At 31.5% G+C, this 17,768-nt stretch overlaps 1 protein-coding gene across 1 annotated transcript in view; it reads right to left on the bottom strand.

Moving 5' to 3' along the window:
* Positions 1-5,590: 5,590 nt before the first annotated feature.
* Positions 5,591-17,768, bottom strand: part of LOC129743344 (uncharacterized) — a 27,244-nt gene continuing 15,066 nt past the window's right edge. The window contains exon 2 of the mRNA XM_055735326.1: positions 5,591-6,037. Within this exon, the coding sequence (XP_055591301.1) occupies positions 5,591-6,037 (447 nt within the window). The remainder of the gene's footprint in view (positions 6,038-17,768) is intronic.

Raw genomic sequence — 17,768 nt, 5'->3', positions numbered from 1 at the left:
TAATACTTTTCTACTTACCTTCATTTATTGAGAATAGCTTCGTTCTATTTCTAAAGATTCAATTTGAACGTGTAACAAAAGCCTCTACTGGGGAGAAATAATCATCCAGAGGAACTTGGGACGATATTGTTCTGATTGGTTGTATTCGTACGACTCTAAACCCTGAATGTGTCACAGTCACAGTTCACTTCCAGGTCGAAGAAATCAAACAGTTTTCGCACATTCTCATTTTTTTAAATTTCACCCTGGAATTGTCTTGATCTAGGCATTGACCTGAAAATAATATTGAACACACAACAAGATATTAATTTTGTTAATAAAATTGAATTACAAAAAGAAACCATTACTATAATTTCACAATTGCGTTGCAAATCTCGATTCGACCACCAGAGCGGGTCACCACCGGTCGGATGCATCCGTCGTTTTTGCATCCTACAAAAAGCAAAAAAAAAAGAGTCAGCTAAGAAGATTAAAAATATGAGTTTAACTTACCTCCGCTCACGATCTGTATCAGCTGGCGTTTACTGTCGATTTACTTGCATATTGAGACGGCCCTCTTGATCAGGAAGTGCAGATTCTTCGGGATGTCGGGCTTAACGCTGACTTGCCTTCGTGATGCGGATCACTTTATTGCCATTAGCAGCGCACATGATGGTACCGATCTGTGACGAGATTGTGCCTTTCTTGATCTACTCCTACATCATCGGCGTTCAGCTTCAGGTAGTTGCTTTGCTTGGCCCCAAACCCTTGTTTGAGCAACAATGGCTCGATTGCAATAATACCTATCAGAACAGATTTAATTTTAACAATCAATTGAGTTATTAAACTTGATTATTACTCACCTAATTCAATCAACTCCAGGGGAATTAAAAAAATCCTCTTCTTGCCAAACCGATGAATCTCCGGAAGCAATCGACGATAGGACCTGCTGGACAGAGAGATTCTCTCGCTCGGATGATCAAATCGGTAAAAATAATCGATCCACCGCCACAAACAAACCCGCCGAAAACTAATAAATAAATTTTGATCATTTTTGTTATGAGATGCTGATTGCACGGTCAAACGCTGCTACTCATTATGTTGCACTATTATGTCCCTTAACGCGATGATGTTTGCAATACTCAAAAGTGATGATGCACGATGTTTATGTGAGATTCTTTACGATCTTGTCTCTAGTTCATTCCGATTTCGATACGAAAGTAATTAATGTACGAATAAAATGCGTCTTAAAAAATCGCATGCGATTATTATAAGATTCCATTTGGCATCGGTCGTACTAAATACGACTTCAGCCAACATATCGTAACTAAGTCGTATTTAATTTGGTTTTAACATCTTGTATGATGAATATACGAGATAATCGAATGTTATGTGTGCATAATTACGATTCCGATTTGTGTTGCATCCATATACGAGTTTAGCGATGATTTCTTTTACGATTTCATGTTGGCTGGGTGCTTACTCAGAGTGACGAAGTTGATAGTTCGATTGAATTTTTTTTATCTCAACACACATCCGAAATATTGAGATGATTCACATTATGATCCACAAAATCGCACTCTCTCCTACATGTTTCATTCTTGTTGAAACCGCAGGTCTCAGTAGAGAAATAGAGTTATCTTTATTCAGTTTTGTTTGTGAAGTCATTACAATGCAACTTCATTAATTAGCGATACCTAATTGTCACTTTCCACTTCTCATATTCCCTAATCGGGAAAGTACTCATTTCTCAATGAGTTATCTAGTTCTTCTACTCCGAATTCTTGGCAACAGTGCTGAGTTACCACAAACTTAATTTGAGTTGTTTTTCTTCACAGTGTGATGATGTAAACATTTGTACCGCGGTTTACCATCATCAGCTGTCATGAGCAATTATCGACTATATTGTTCGCAATTGCGAATTGAACAACAATGTGCAGAACCAAAACAAACTGTTTCGATCTTCCGTAGAAGCAGCAAGTCTCCTCTGCTGAAATTTTTCGGCCTTCCCAAATCTATCCGAAAACGTAAGTTCTATTCTTTTTTTAAAAAAATTAATGAATTTTAAAGCTTGCTTCAGATAGAATTGAAACAAAAAAACTTGCCTGTATTTCAGTTATTTGTTATTGAGTTCAAGATCTTTTTATATACAAATGCAGCGTTCTCTTCACATAAAAAGTACGGATAAAATTATTCGTCACGGTTTCGAAGGAATTCTCCTGATTTTTTCCCTGTAGAACGGCGAAGCACATCTACTTCGTCCATCGTTTTAGCTATCTTATTCCACCAGGTCTATATCTGATTGATGTATTTGACAACCATTCCCTTTGCCTTGAGTCTACTCTTCATGATTGCCCAGTATTTCTCAATAGGGCGGAACTGGGGGCAGTTGGGAGGGTTAAGATTTTTCGAAAAAAAACTGTACCAAGGACTCTGAACACAATACTTGAACAATTGTAATGACAGGTTGTCAAAACTGACCAATACATTACGGGATGGTCCTGAGATTGAATGAGCGGCAAATTTCGTTTTTGGACACGGAGACACCCTTTTTGGTATAGTTCCGACGTCATTGTCTTATTTGTAACGAAAACTTTCGTTTTTTGCAACAGCTGCCAAATCATAAATTTTCGCGCAAAATTGTCGTAAAAACCAAATTTGAATTTGGCTGGAACATTCCCCCGAGCCGTTGTCAAGTACAATTTTTGACCTGGGATTTGTCCGAAGTCAGCCTTGGCATAGCTTTCATCGTCCATCAGAGGACAGCCGTCGAACTTAGTCTGATTCTGTTGGTTCGATTTGGCTGTTTGCTAGCTCGATACGACCTGATTCCTTCCCGGAGTTGAACTTCCTTCACGGTACTATGGGCAGCACCGAATTTTCTGGCCAAATCACGGTCCGACAGATTGGAATTCCTCTTAATCTTCTTCAAAATCTTACCACGCAGTTTCCGGTCGACAGTTCCACTCCGATGATTGACTTGAGGCTTCCGAATAGTCGTCAATGTTTCCTTATGCCGTTTGATAATGCGCCATACGGTGTTTTTGGGAAATTTCAGCTGTTTAGCTAGCCTAGAAGCAGACCACAATGGATTTTCGAAATAGCTTTAAATAAACTCACCTTTGAACTGACAAAACTTTATGGACATTTTTTATCTCTGGTTGAGAAGCTTGAAAACAGGTAGAAAACCATATGTAAACATTATTTTTTCTACGATTTTCCAATTTTTCTGCTTTATTTTCGTAAAATTCTTAAGAACATAATTTTTACCCACTGGTACCTTTAAGCGCAACTACCTACTTTTAGGTTGTTGTGTTTTAACCTACTAGTAAGTTCCTGCACTGATCATCAGTGACTGAAGTTTTTTTTTTTTTTTTTTGTTTCGATTATAGTCGTTTTACCATCTTTATGGCATTCGCGACTTTATCAACGTTACAGTTGGCGGATCGTTATTGAAGAACTTATCCGGTACAACTGTGTTCGATGTTTACTCTTGGGCTCGAACAGTGACTGAAGTTGCGATTTACGCCAAAAGTACCTAGAATGGGTTGTTTTTTCTGTCCGTGTACGTGAAGCTGACAAAATTCTCGATATGTGGGCGCCAAAAACTTCCAAATCCGTCCACCAGGAGCGCCACAATATGAGCAAAAGTTTGTTTCAGTTCTGAATGGAACCAACTTTACTAACTTTTAAATGTTTACATCCAAATTTGTTAATAAACTTTAAAAACTGTTCAATTGTAGGGGAGTATTGGGTATCATGGCCACTTTTTTTATCCCACATAGGATATCGTCGCTACTCATTTTTTCGTTTTTGAAATGCTCCCATGCGTCTCATGCAGCAAATCCAACATTTGTCGTCACATACTACTACGAACGAAGATTCGCAAAAAAGTAATCCTCTGTCTTCATAAAGCTTTTCCTTCGATTGTCAGTACGAACGATCGTTAGGCCATTCATTTTGGTAGAGCTGCCGCCACTTTGAAATAAAGGGATAATTCTTCGTCTCGTTTTGGAATTCCTCCAACTTTTCATCTGATGTATTGATCGTATGCACCACGTGATCAAGGCTGGGCGGGTTTCTTTCCTCCGAAGGAATTTTGTATTTTGGATATCGGTTTATCCATCAACGACACTAACGGTTTGTGGTCAGTACTGTACCTTTACATCTCTCTTTCATAGATATAATGGTGATACTTTTTACAAGCGAACAACACGGCCAAAAACTTCTCCTCCATATGCGCATTATCTTGTTATTTGTTATTTGTTTATTTTCATCAACAGATCACATATTGATCCAAATGATAGGTTAAGAATTAAAGGCAAACTACAATTACACGGAATTTACCCTATACTATACTTAAAGCACTAAGGATTCTTCTTCGGAATAATTTCCTCGAAACATCAAAATCAAAATGATCGGAGAAGCGGTTAAACGTCCTTATTGCACCAATTATCGCTGTATTAGCTCCGTAGTTATTCTGTCGGAGAGGAGCAAAGAGCTGAAGTTTACGATTCCTCGAGCCTCGGGATCGCACGCTGAGTTGGGGTGCTTTTAGCAGTGCAGGGCAGTCGGTTCTAGACAAAAGCAGATCGGCAACAATAGAGGCCCGTGTTGCGGTCCGGCGGGCCTGCAGCGTGTCGATGTCGATAAGGCGGCAGCGGCTTTCGTAGCTGGGGAGTCGGAACGGGTCTTGCCAGTTCAGGTTCCGGAGAGCGAAGCGCAAAAAACGCCTCTGGATGGCCTCGATACGCTCCGAGCCATTTTGGTAGTAGGGGCACCATACAGCCGAGGCATATTCGAGGGACGATCGAACCAAGCTGCAGTAAAGACTCTTGAGACAATAAATATCCTTAAAGTCTTTTGTCATGCGGAATAAAAGACCCAGGCATCTGGAAGCTTTATCGACGATGTAGTTTGTGTGGATCTTGAAATCCAGCCGTTCGTCCAGGATCACACCAAGGTCCTTCACATGCTCAACTCGTGCAATTGCCTCATGTCCAAGAAAATAATCAGCCGATAGCGGTAGCCGCTTGCGTGAAAACGAAATTACCGTGCATTTGTTGCGATTCAAGAGAAGGCAATTGACATCACACCAGGCGGCGAAGATGTTAAACTGGCTCTGCAAGACGTTGACATCTTCGGGGTTGTTGATGGATTGAAACAATTTCAAGTCGTCGGAATACGCCAGTTTTGGTCCATAGAGAAACAAAAGCACGTCGTTGAAGTAGATCAGGAATATGATGGGTCCTAGGTGGCTCCCTTGAGGTACTCCAGAAGAGGCAGGGAATTGATTGGAAAATGATTCACCTGATCGTACAATAAGTTTCCGTCCTACCAGGTAGCTATGGAACCATTCCAGTAAAGAGCCACGAATACTGATACGATCTAGTTCGGCTATGGCTATTTTGTGGTTTACCTTGTCGAAAGCTGCGGTCAGGTCGGTGTAGATTACGTTTGAGATCCCATGGCAAAACTGTCTTGCACGGAAGATGTGAACGTCAACAGGTTTGTTGTCGTAGAGTGTTTGGGCATGAATCCATGTTGTTCGTTAGAGAAATAAAAATTGCAATACGAGAAAAATGGATCTAATACAACCAGCTCAAACAGCTCAAATACCACGATAATTGTTAACGTTCCTCCTGTCACCTTTTTTGTAGACCGGAAACATGTAAGCCTCTTTCCAAATCGAAGGGAACGTGGATTTCGTGAGTGATGATTGGAAGATTCGTTTTATAGGAGTCAGCATACGTGATATATAGCGTTCTAGAAAAGTCGCTGGAATGCCATCCGGACCTGCAGAAACACTGGATTTCAGCTTAGCAGTCGCCTTCAAGATGGTATCGTCATCGATTACGATGTGATGAAAGGAAGTGCTCTGACGTGGGACGTTACTAGCCGCCATAGTCAACTGGTCCGTGGATATTGAACCTGAATCAAAAGTACTACGGAATTTTTCAGCGAGGAGGTTACAAATATCAAGGTCCAAGGTCGCCGACTTGTCTTCCAAAAACATGTAGGACGGTAAGCCCGATTCTTTCCGTTGTTCTTTAATGTACTGCCAAAACGAAACACGTTGAAAGACTTCTTGAACTGTACGCAACAGGTTTTCTATCGTGCAGCAAACATGCTAAGTTACACTTCGTACATCTGCTCGAATCACGATTTATTTTTGCTTGTCAAAAACGCTCAAAACTGGTACTGTAGTTCTGTGTCGTTCTTGAGAAGTTCTCTTAATGGTGCTGTAATCTCCGCCAGACGAGGAAGAAAACTTCTAAAATATTTTACTCTCCCCTTGAACCGCTGTGCATAGGGTTGTGGTAAAAGACCTCCACTGTTGACGATCCGGAGCCAGCGTCTTCACCTCATCCCAGTCAAGATTCTCGTCGACAGTTTGGATTTCAGCGGCTAGGCTTCGCCACCACGAGTTTCTGGGTCTGCCTCTTCTTCGATGTCCTTCTGGATTCCAATCTAGCGCCTCTCTGCAAATCTTGCAGATTTCGCGTCGTTACCGCATATGTGCACCAAGTTTCGCATCCGTACAGAAATACGATTCGATGTTTCGCTGTCTTTACTTTTCCACCATCAGGCGTTATCTGGCTACCAAGATACTGGAAGCACTCCACTTTCTCAACTTGTTGCCCAGCTACCATGAAACTGGCGGGATCTCCTGTGTTGATCTCCATCGACTTGGTCTATCCGACATTGACTTTGAGACCTGCTGCCTTGGAACTTTCGGTGAGGTCGTCGAGTTTGCTCTGTATATCCGGTTGTGTTTGGGCGAGCAAAACAATATCATCAGCCAGGTCAAGGTCGTTCAGTTGCTCCATTATTGAAGGATTCCACGGCAATCCTCGGTTCGGTGCACAGAATATCGATCCAGTCAGAACTTCATCCATTACGATTAGAAAAAGTAGCGGTGATAAGATACATCCTTGTGTCACTCCAGCAGTTACCGGGATTGGTTCGGACTAGACACCGTCCTTGCACGAAAATGCCTCGTATTGTGCTTCGATGATATGGACTTGTTTCTCTGGGACTTCTCGTCGCCTTAGAGCCACCGAGATGTTTTCGTGGTTGAGTCGATCAAGTGCTTTTTCGAAATCAACGAACACCAGCAAAGGAGAGTTCTGGAACTCGTTGATTTGTTCCAGTATGATTCGTAGCGTTGTGATGTGGTCCATACATGATGGTCCGGATCGGAATCCAGCTTGTTGCCGTCGGAGTGTAGCGTCGATTTTATCCTGGATCCTGTTCAGAATCACTTTGCAGAGTACTTTGAGGGTTGTACAGATCAACGTTGTGTTGCTTGGCATGTCCATATTCACTATTGCTTTTATGCGGTCTGAATCTGCTTCCATAACTTTTGCCGAAAAAAGGTGGCCCATGTATCTCAGATGGATTTTCTTTGGGTTAAACTTTGCGATGATTTCTACAGATCGACTTAAAACTGCTTTCCATCTTTGGTCGTGTTCGTCCAAAAATCAAGATGTCGTCAATATTACGCCCTCAAGATCGCGGGAAAAGAGTTCCTTTAACTTTTAGAATAACTCCGTTGACACATTCAATCCAAATAGAAGCCTCAGGAATTTGAAAATTCCAAATGGTGTGCCGGAATTTTGACCATCATTGTCATCGCCGGGAAATTCTGCGCTTCTTCCGAAGTCTCTCTCGTCTCGCTTTATATGCTTCTTGGCACTAAAATCGATGAGGTATCGAATCTTTCGTTGATACTGACTGATAATGAAAAGCAACTATGCTCGCTTAGGTGTATAAACACCCAAGGCACTCCAGGCTAATTGTGAAGTGGGGCTGCGGGCGCCGCTTTCCATCTATATTTATTTCACGAAGACTGAAATTTCTTCCTCAGAATTCATCTCGCTGCAATGCCATTAAACATTACAATCAAAACTTCCAAGCCCTAGACCCACCCTAACACCCATTTCGGACAGCAGCAGCCGCTCGTTGACAAGTGAGCATTTAAATTGACATATCGAAATAAACCAATATTCAACTGGAAATAGGCGGAATAAAGGACAGTCGTTAATGGATTTTCCGCAACACAGCACAGCCGACGACAGAGCCCATTTTGGGTAGGCATTCCGAATTTGTGTGGCTCAACTCAATCCGGAACGTTAGCAGGGGCGGCTGAGTTTGCTGTCCACTATCGTGTTGGGATTGAGATGTTGCTTGAGCTGGCGAGCTTCATTCAATCCTGACGTATTCGATCACTGATGGATGGACACAGCATTGTGGTTGTTATTATTAATACATGTATATTATTCCGGATCGATGGGAAAAGTGGATTAAGTCCTAGGGCTTTCCGCGGGTTCGATTGCGATGACAGTAATTGATATACATATCTATTCACTTCAATCGGAATGCGTCGATCCATGATAAGTTTACTCACTATCATAATATGCATTATAACGGCTTGTATAGGAATATTATTTCAGATAACTATGGAAATTTCTTCAAGTTGAAAAAAAAATCTGGAATACAACAACATAACAGATAACAATGACAAACATGACAAAAATGACAAAAATGACAAAAATGACAAAAATGACAAAAATGACAAAAATGACAAAAATGACAAAAATGACAAAAATGACAAAAATGATAAAAATGACAAAAATGACAAAAATGACAAAAATGACAAAAATGACAAAAATGACAAAAATGACAAAAATGACAAAAATGACAAAAATGACAAAAATGACAAAAATGGCAAAAATGACAAAAATGACAAAAATGACAAAAATGACAAAAATGACAAAAATGACAAAAATGACAAAAATGACAAAAATGACAAAAATGACAAAAATGACAAAAATGACAAAAATGACAAAAATGACAAAAATGACAAAAATGACAAAAATGACAAAAATGACAAAAATGACAAAAATGACAAAAATGACAAAAATGACAAAAATGACAAAAATGACAAAAATGACAAAAATGACAAAAATGACAAAAATGACAAAAATGACAAAAATGACAAAAATGACAAAAATGACAAAAATGACAAAAATGACAAAAATGACAAAAATGACAAAAATGACAAAAATGACAAAAATGACAAAAATGACAAAAATGACAAAAATGACAAAAATGACAAAATGACAAAAATGACAAAAATGACAAAAATGACAAAAATGACAAAAATGACAAAAATTACAAAAATGACAAAAATGACAAAAATGACAAAAATGACAAAAATGACAAAAATGACAAAAATGACAAAAATGACAAAAATGACAAAAATGACAAAAATGACAAAAATGACAAAAATGACAAAAATGACAAAAATGACAAAAATGACAAAAATGACAAAAATGACAAAAATGACAAAAATGACAAAAATGACAAAAATGACAAAAATGACAAAAATGACAAAAATGACAAAAATGACAAAAATGACAAAAATGACAAAAATGACAAAAATGACAAAAATGACAAAAATGACAAAAATGACAAAAATGACAAAAATGACAAAAATGACAAAAATGACAAAAATGACAAAAATGACAAAATTGACAAAAATGACAAAAATGACAAAAATGACAAAAATGACAAAAATGACAAAAATGACAAAAATGACAAAAATGACAAAAATGACAAAAATGACAAAAATGACAAAAATGACAAAAATGACAAAAATGACAAAAATGACAAAAATGACAAAAATGACAAAAATGACAAAAATGACAAAAATGACAAAAATGACAAAAATGACAAAAATGACAAAAATGACAAAAATGACAAAAATGACAAAAATGACAAAAATGACAAAAATGACAAAAATGACAAAAATGACAAAAATGACATAAATGACAAAAATGACAAAAATGACAAAAATGACAAAAATGACAAAAATGACAAAAATGACAAAAATGACAAAAATGACAAAAATGACAAAAATGACAAAAATGACAAAAATGACTAAAACGACAAAAATGACAAAAATGACAAAAATGACAAAAATGACATAGATGACAAAAATGACAAAAATGACAAAAATGACAAAAATGACAAAAATGACAAAAATGACAAAAATGACAAAAATGACAAAAATGACAAAAATGACAAAAATGACAAAAATGACAAAAATGACAAAAATGACAAAAATGCCAAAAATGACAAAAATGACAAAAATGACAAAAATGACAAAAATGACAAAAATGACAAAAATGACAAAAATGACAAAAATGACAAAAATGACAAAAATGACAAAAATGACAAAAATGACAAAAATGACAAAAATGACAAAAATGACAAAAATGACAAAAATGACAAAAATGACAAAAATGACAAAAATGACAAAAATGACAAAAATGACAAAAATGACAAAAATGACAAAAATGACAAAAATGACAAAAATGACAAAAATGACAAAAATGACAAAAATGACAAAAATTACAAAAATGACAAAAATGACAAAAATGACAAAAATGACAAAAATGACAAAAATGACAAAAATGACAAAAATGACAAAAATGACAAAAATGACAAAAATGACAAAAATGACAAAAATGACAAAAATGACTTAAACGACAAAAATGACAAAAATGACAAAAATGACAAAAATGACAAAAATGACAAAAATGACAAAAATGACAAAAATGACAAAAATGACAAAAATGACAAAAATGACAAAAATGACAAAAATTACAAAAATGAAAAAAAAGACAAAAATGACAAAAATGACAAAAATGACAAAAATGACAAAAATGACAAAAATGACAAAAATGACAAAAATGACAAAAATGACAAAAATGACAAAAATGACAAAAATGACAAAAATGACAAAAATGACAAAAATGACAAAAATGAAAAAAATGACAAAAATGACAAAAATGACAAAAATGACAAAAATGACAAAAATGACAAAAATGACAAAAATGACAAAAATGAAAAAAATGACAAAAATGACAAAAATGACAAAAATGACAAAAATGACAAAAATGACAAAAATGACAAAAATGACAAAAATGACAAAAATGACAAAAATGACAAAAATGACAAAAATGACAAAAATGACAAAAATGACAAAAATGACAAAAATGACAAAAATGACAAAAATGACAAAAATGACAAAAATGACAAAAATGACAAAAATGACAAAAATGACAAAAATGACAAAAATGACAAAAATGACAAAAATGACAAAAATGACAAAAATGACAAAAATGACAAAAATGACAAAAATGACAAAAATGACAAAAATGACAAAAATGACAAAAATGACAAAAATGACAAAAATGACAAAAATGACAAAAATGACAAAAATGACAAAAATGACAAAAATGACAAAAATGACAAAAATGACAAAAATGACAAAAATGACAAAAATGACAAAAATGACAAAAATGACCAAAATGACAAAAATGACAAAAATGACAAAAATGACAAAAATGACAAAAATGACAAAAATGACAAAAATGACAAAAATGACAAAAATGACAAAAATGACAAAAATGACAAAAATGACAAAAATGACAAAAATGACAAAAATGACAAAAATGACAAAAATGACAAAAATGACAAAAATGACAAAAATGACAAAAATGACAAAAATGACAAAAATGACAAAAATGACAAAAATGACAAAAATGACAAAAATGACAAAAATGACAAAAATGACAAAAATGACAAAAATGACAAAAATGACAAAAATGACAAAAATGACTAAAACGACAAAAATGACAAAAATGACAAAAATCACAAAAATGACAAAAATGACAAAAATGACTAAAACGACAAAAATGACAAAAATGACAAAAATGACAAAAATGACAAAAATGACAAAAATGACAAAAATGACAAAAATGACAAAAATGACAAAAATGACAAAAATGACAAAAATGACAAAAATGACAAAAATGACAAAAATGACAAAAATGACAAAAATGACAAAAATGACAAAAATGACAAAAATGACAAAAATGACAAAAATGACAAAAATGACAAAAATGACAAAAATGACAAAAATGACAAAAATGACAAAAATGACAAAAATGACAAAAATGACAAAAATGACAAAAATGACAAAAATGACAAAAATGACAAAAATGACAAAAATGACAAAAATGACAAAAATGACAAAAATGACAAAAATGACAAAAATGACAAAAATGACAAAAATGACAAAAATGACAAAAATGACAAAAATGACAAAAATGACAAAAATGACAAAAATGACAAAAATGACAAAAATGACAAAAATGACAAAAATGACAAAAATGACAAAAATGACAAAAATGACAAAAATGACAAAAATGACAAAAATGACAAAAATGACAAAAATGACAAAAATGACAAAAATGACAAAAATGACAAAAATGACAAAAATGACAAAAATGACAAAAATGACAAAAATGACAAAAATGACAAAAATAACAAAAATGACAAAAATGACAAAAATGACAAATATGACAAAAATGACAAAAATGACAAAAATGACAAAAATGACAAAAATGACAAAAATGACAAAAATGACAAAAATGCCAAAAATGACAAAAATGACAAAAATAACAAAAATGACAAAAATGACAAAAATGACAAAAATGACAAAAATGACAAAAATGACAAAAATGACAAAAATGACAAAAATGACAAAAATGACAAAAATGACAAAAATGACAAAAATGACAAAAATGACAAAAATGACAAAAATGACAAAAATGACAAAAATGACAAAAATGACAAAAATGACAAAAATGACAAAAATGACAAAAATGACAAAAATGACAAAAATGACAAAAATGACAAAAATGACAAAAATGACAAAAATGACAAAAATGACAAAAATGACAAAAATGACAAAAATGACAAAAATGACAAAAATGACAAAAATGACAAAAATGACAAAAATGACAAAAATGACAAAAATGACAAAAATGACAAAAATGACAAAAATGACAAAAATGACAAAAATGACAAAAATGACAAAAATGACAAAAATGACAAAAATGACAAAAATGACAAAAATGACAAAAATGACAAAAATGACAAAAATGACAAAAATGACAAAAATGACAAAAATGACAAAAATGACAAAAATGACAAAAATGACAAAAATGACAAAAATGACAAAAATGACAAAAATGACAAAAATGACAAAAATGACAAAAATGACAAAAATGACAAAAATGACAAAAATGACAAAAATGACAAAAATGACAAAAATGACAAAAATGACAAAAATGACAAAAATGACAAAAATGACAAAAATGACAAAAATGACAAAAATGACAAAAATGACAAAAATGACAAAAATGACAAAAATGACAAAAATGACAAAAATGACAAAAATGACAAAAATGACAAAAATGACAAAAATGACAAAAATGACAAAAATGACAAAAATGACAAAAATGACAAAAATGACAAAAATGACAAAAATGACAAAAATGACAAAAATGACAAAATGACAAAAATGACAAAAATGACAAAAATGACAAAAATGACAAAAATGACAAAAATGACAAAAATGACAAAAATGACAAAAATGACAAAAATGACAAAAATGACAAAAATGACAAAAATGACAAAAATGACAAAAATGACAAAAATGACAAAAATGACAAAAATGACAAAAATGACAAAAATGACAAAAATGACTAAAACGACAAAAATGACAAAAATGACAAAAATGACTAAAACGACAAAAATGACAAAAATGACAAAAATGACAAAAATGACAAAAATGACAAAAATGACAAAAATGACAAAAATGACAAAAATGACAAAAATGACAAAAATGACAAAAATGACAAAAATGACAAAAATGACAAAAATGACAAAAATGACAAAAATGACAAAAATGACAAAAATGACAAAAATGACAAAAATGACAAAAATGACAAAAATGACAAAATGACAAAAATGACAAAAATGACAAAAATGACAAAAATGACAAAAATGACAAAAATGACAAAAATGACAAAAATGACAAAAATGACAAAAATGACAAAAATGACAAAAATGACAAAAATGACAAAAATGACAAAAATGACAAAAATGACAAAAATGACAAAAATGACAAAAATGACAAAAATGACAAAAATGACAAAAATGACAAAAATGACAAAAATGACAAAAATGACAAAAATGACAAAAATGACAAAATGACAAAAATGACAAAAATGACAAAAATGACAAAAATGACAAAAATGACAAAAATGACAAAAATGACAAAAATGACAAAAATGACAAAAATGACAAAAATGACAAAAATGACAAAAATGACAAAAATGACAAAAATGACAAAAATGACAAAAATGACAAAAATGACAAAAATGACAAAAATGACAAAAATGACAAAAATGACAAAAATGACAAAAATGACAAAAATGACAAAAATGACAAAAATGACAAAAATGACAAAAATGACAAAAATGACAAAAATGACAAAAATGACAAAAATGACAAAAATGACAAAAATGACAAAAATGACAAAAATGACAAAAATGACAAAAATGACAAAAATGACAAAAATGACAAAAATGACAAAAATGACAAAAATGACAAAAATGACAAAAATGACAAAAATGACAAAAATGACAAAAATGACAAAAATGACAAAAATGACAAAAATGACAAAAATGACAAAAATGACAAAAATGACAAAAATGACAAAAATGACAAAAATGACAAAAATGACAAAAATGACAAAAATGACAAAAATGACAAAAATGACAAAAATGACAAAAATGACAAAAATGACAAAAATGACAAAAATGACAAAAATGACAAAAATGACAAAAATGACAAAAATGACAAAAATGACAAAAATGACAAAAATGACAAAAATGACAAAAATGACAAAAATGACAAAAATGACAAAAATGACAAAAATGACAAAAATGACAAAAATGACAAAAATGACAAAAATGACAAAAATGACAAAAATGACAAAAATGACAAAAATGACAAAAATGACAAAAATGACAAAAATGACAAAAATGACAAAAATGACAAAAATGACAAAAATGACAAAATGACAAAAATGACAAAAATGACAAAAATGACAAAAATGACAAAAATGACAAAAATGACAAAAATGACAAAAATGACAAAAATGACAAAAATGACAAAAATGACAAAAATGACAAAAATGACAAAAATGACAAAAATGACAAAAATGACAAAAATGACAAAAATGACAAAAATGACAAAAATGACAAAAATGACAAAAATGACAAAAATGACAAAAATGACAAAAATGACAAAAATGACAAAAATGACAAAAATGACAAAAATGACAAAAATGACAAAAATGACAAAAATGACAAAAATGACAAAAATGACAAAAATGACAAAAATGACAAAAATGACAAAAATGACAAAAATGACAAAAATGAAAAAAATGACAAAAATGACAAAAATGACAAAAATGACAAAAATGACAAAAATGACAAAAATGACAAAAATGACAAAAATGACAAAAATGACAAAAATGACAAAAATGACAAAAATGACAAAAATGACAAAAATGACAAAAATGACAAAAATGACAAAAATGACAAAAATGACAAAAATGACAAAAATGACAAAAATGACAAAAATGACAAAAATGACAAAAATGACAAAAATGACAAAAATGACAAAAATGACAAAAATGACAAAAATGACAAAAATGACAAAAATGACAAAAATGACAAAAATGACAAAAATGACAAAAATGACAAAAATGACAAAAATGACAAAAATGACAAAAATGACAAAAATGACAAAAATGACAAAAATGACAAAAATGACAAAAATGACAAAAATGACAAAAATGACAAAAATGACAAAAATGACAAAAATGACAAAAATGACAAAAATGACAAAAATGACAAAAATGACAAAAATGACAAAATGACAAAAATGACAAAAATGACAAAAATGACAAAAATGACAAAAATGACAAAAATGACAAAAATGACAAAAATGACAAAAATGACAAAAATGACAAAAATGACAAAAATGACAAAAATGACAAAAATGACAAAAATGACAAAAATGACAAAAATGACAAAAATGACAAAAATGACAAAAATGACAAAAATGACAAAAATGACAAAAATGACAAAAATGACAAAAATGACAAAAATGACAAAAATGACAAAAATGACAAAAATGACAAAAATGACAAAAATGACAAAAATGACAAAAATGACAAAAATGACAAAATGACAAAAATGACAAAAATGACAAAAATGACAAAAATGACAAAAATGACAAAAATGACAAAAATGACAAAAATGACAAAAATGACAAAAATGACAAAATGACAAAAATGACAAAAATGACAAAAATGACAAAAATGACAAAAATGACAAAAATGACAAAAATGACAAAAATGACAAAAATGACAAAAATGACAAAAATGACAAAAATGACAAAAATGACAAAAATGACAAAAATGACAAAAATGACAAAAATGACAAAAATGACAAAACAAAAATGACAAAAATGACAAAAATGACAAAAATGACAAAAATGACAAAAATGACAAAAATGACAAAAATGACAAAAATGACAAAAATGACAAAAATGACAAAAATGACAAAAATGACAAAAATGACAAAATGACAAAAATGACAAAAATGACAAAAATGACAAAAATGACAAAAATGACAAAAATGACAAAAATGACAAAATGACAAAAATGACAAAAATGACAAAAATGACAAAATGACAAAAATGACAAAAATGACAAAAATGACAAAAATGACAAAAATGACAAAAATGACAAAAATGACAAAAATGACAAAAATGACAAAAATGACAAAAATGACAAAAATGACAAAAATGACAAAAATGACAAAAATGACAAAAATGACAAAAATGACAAAAATGACAAAAATGACAAAAATGACAAAAATGACAAAAATGACAAAAATGACAAAAATGACAAAAATGACAAAAATGACAAAAATGACAAAAATGACAAAAATGACAAAAATGACAAAAATGACAAAAATGACAAAAATGACAAAAATGACAAAATGACAAAAATGACAAAAATGACAAAAATGACAAAAATGACAAAAATGACAAAAATGACAAAAATGACAAAAATGACAAAAATGACAAAAATGACAAAAATGACAAAAATGACAAAAATGACAAAAATGACAAAAATGACAAAAATGACAAAAATGACAAAAATGACAAAAATGACAAAATGACAAAAATGACAAAAATGACAAAAATGACAAAAATGACAAAAATGACAAAAATGACAAAAATGACAAAAATGACAAAAATGACAAAAATGACAAAAATGACAAAAATGACAAAAATGACAAAATGACAAAAATGACAAAAATGACAAAAATGACAAAAATGACAAAAATGACAAAAATGACAAAAATGACAAAAATGACAAAAATGACAAAAATGACAAAAATGACAAAAATGACAAAAATGACAAAAATGACAAAAATGACAAAAATGACAAAAATGACAAAAATGACAAAAATGACAAAAATGACAAAAATGACAAAATGACAAAAATGACAAAAATGACAAAATGACAAAAATGACAAAAATGACAAAAATGACAAAAATGACAAAAATGACAAAAATGACAAAAATGACAAAAATGACAAAAATGACATAAATGACAAAAATGACAAAAATGACAAAATGACAAAAATGACAAAAATGACAAAAATGACATAAATGACAAAAATGACAAAAATGACAAAAATGACAAAAATGACAAAAATGACAAAAATGACAAAAATGACAAAAATGACAAAAATGACAAAAATGACAAAAATGACAAAAAA

Source organism: Uranotaenia lowii, chromosome 2 (assembly GCF_029784155.1).
Source record: "Uranotaenia lowii strain MFRU-FL chromosome 2, ASM2978415v1, whole genome shotgun sequence".
Classification (NCBI taxonomy): Eukaryota; Metazoa; Arthropoda; class Insecta; order Diptera; family Culicidae; genus Uranotaenia; species Uranotaenia lowii.
The sequence above is the reverse complement of the archived record's forward strand: the minus strand, read 5'-3'. Positions and strand labels throughout refer to the sequence as shown.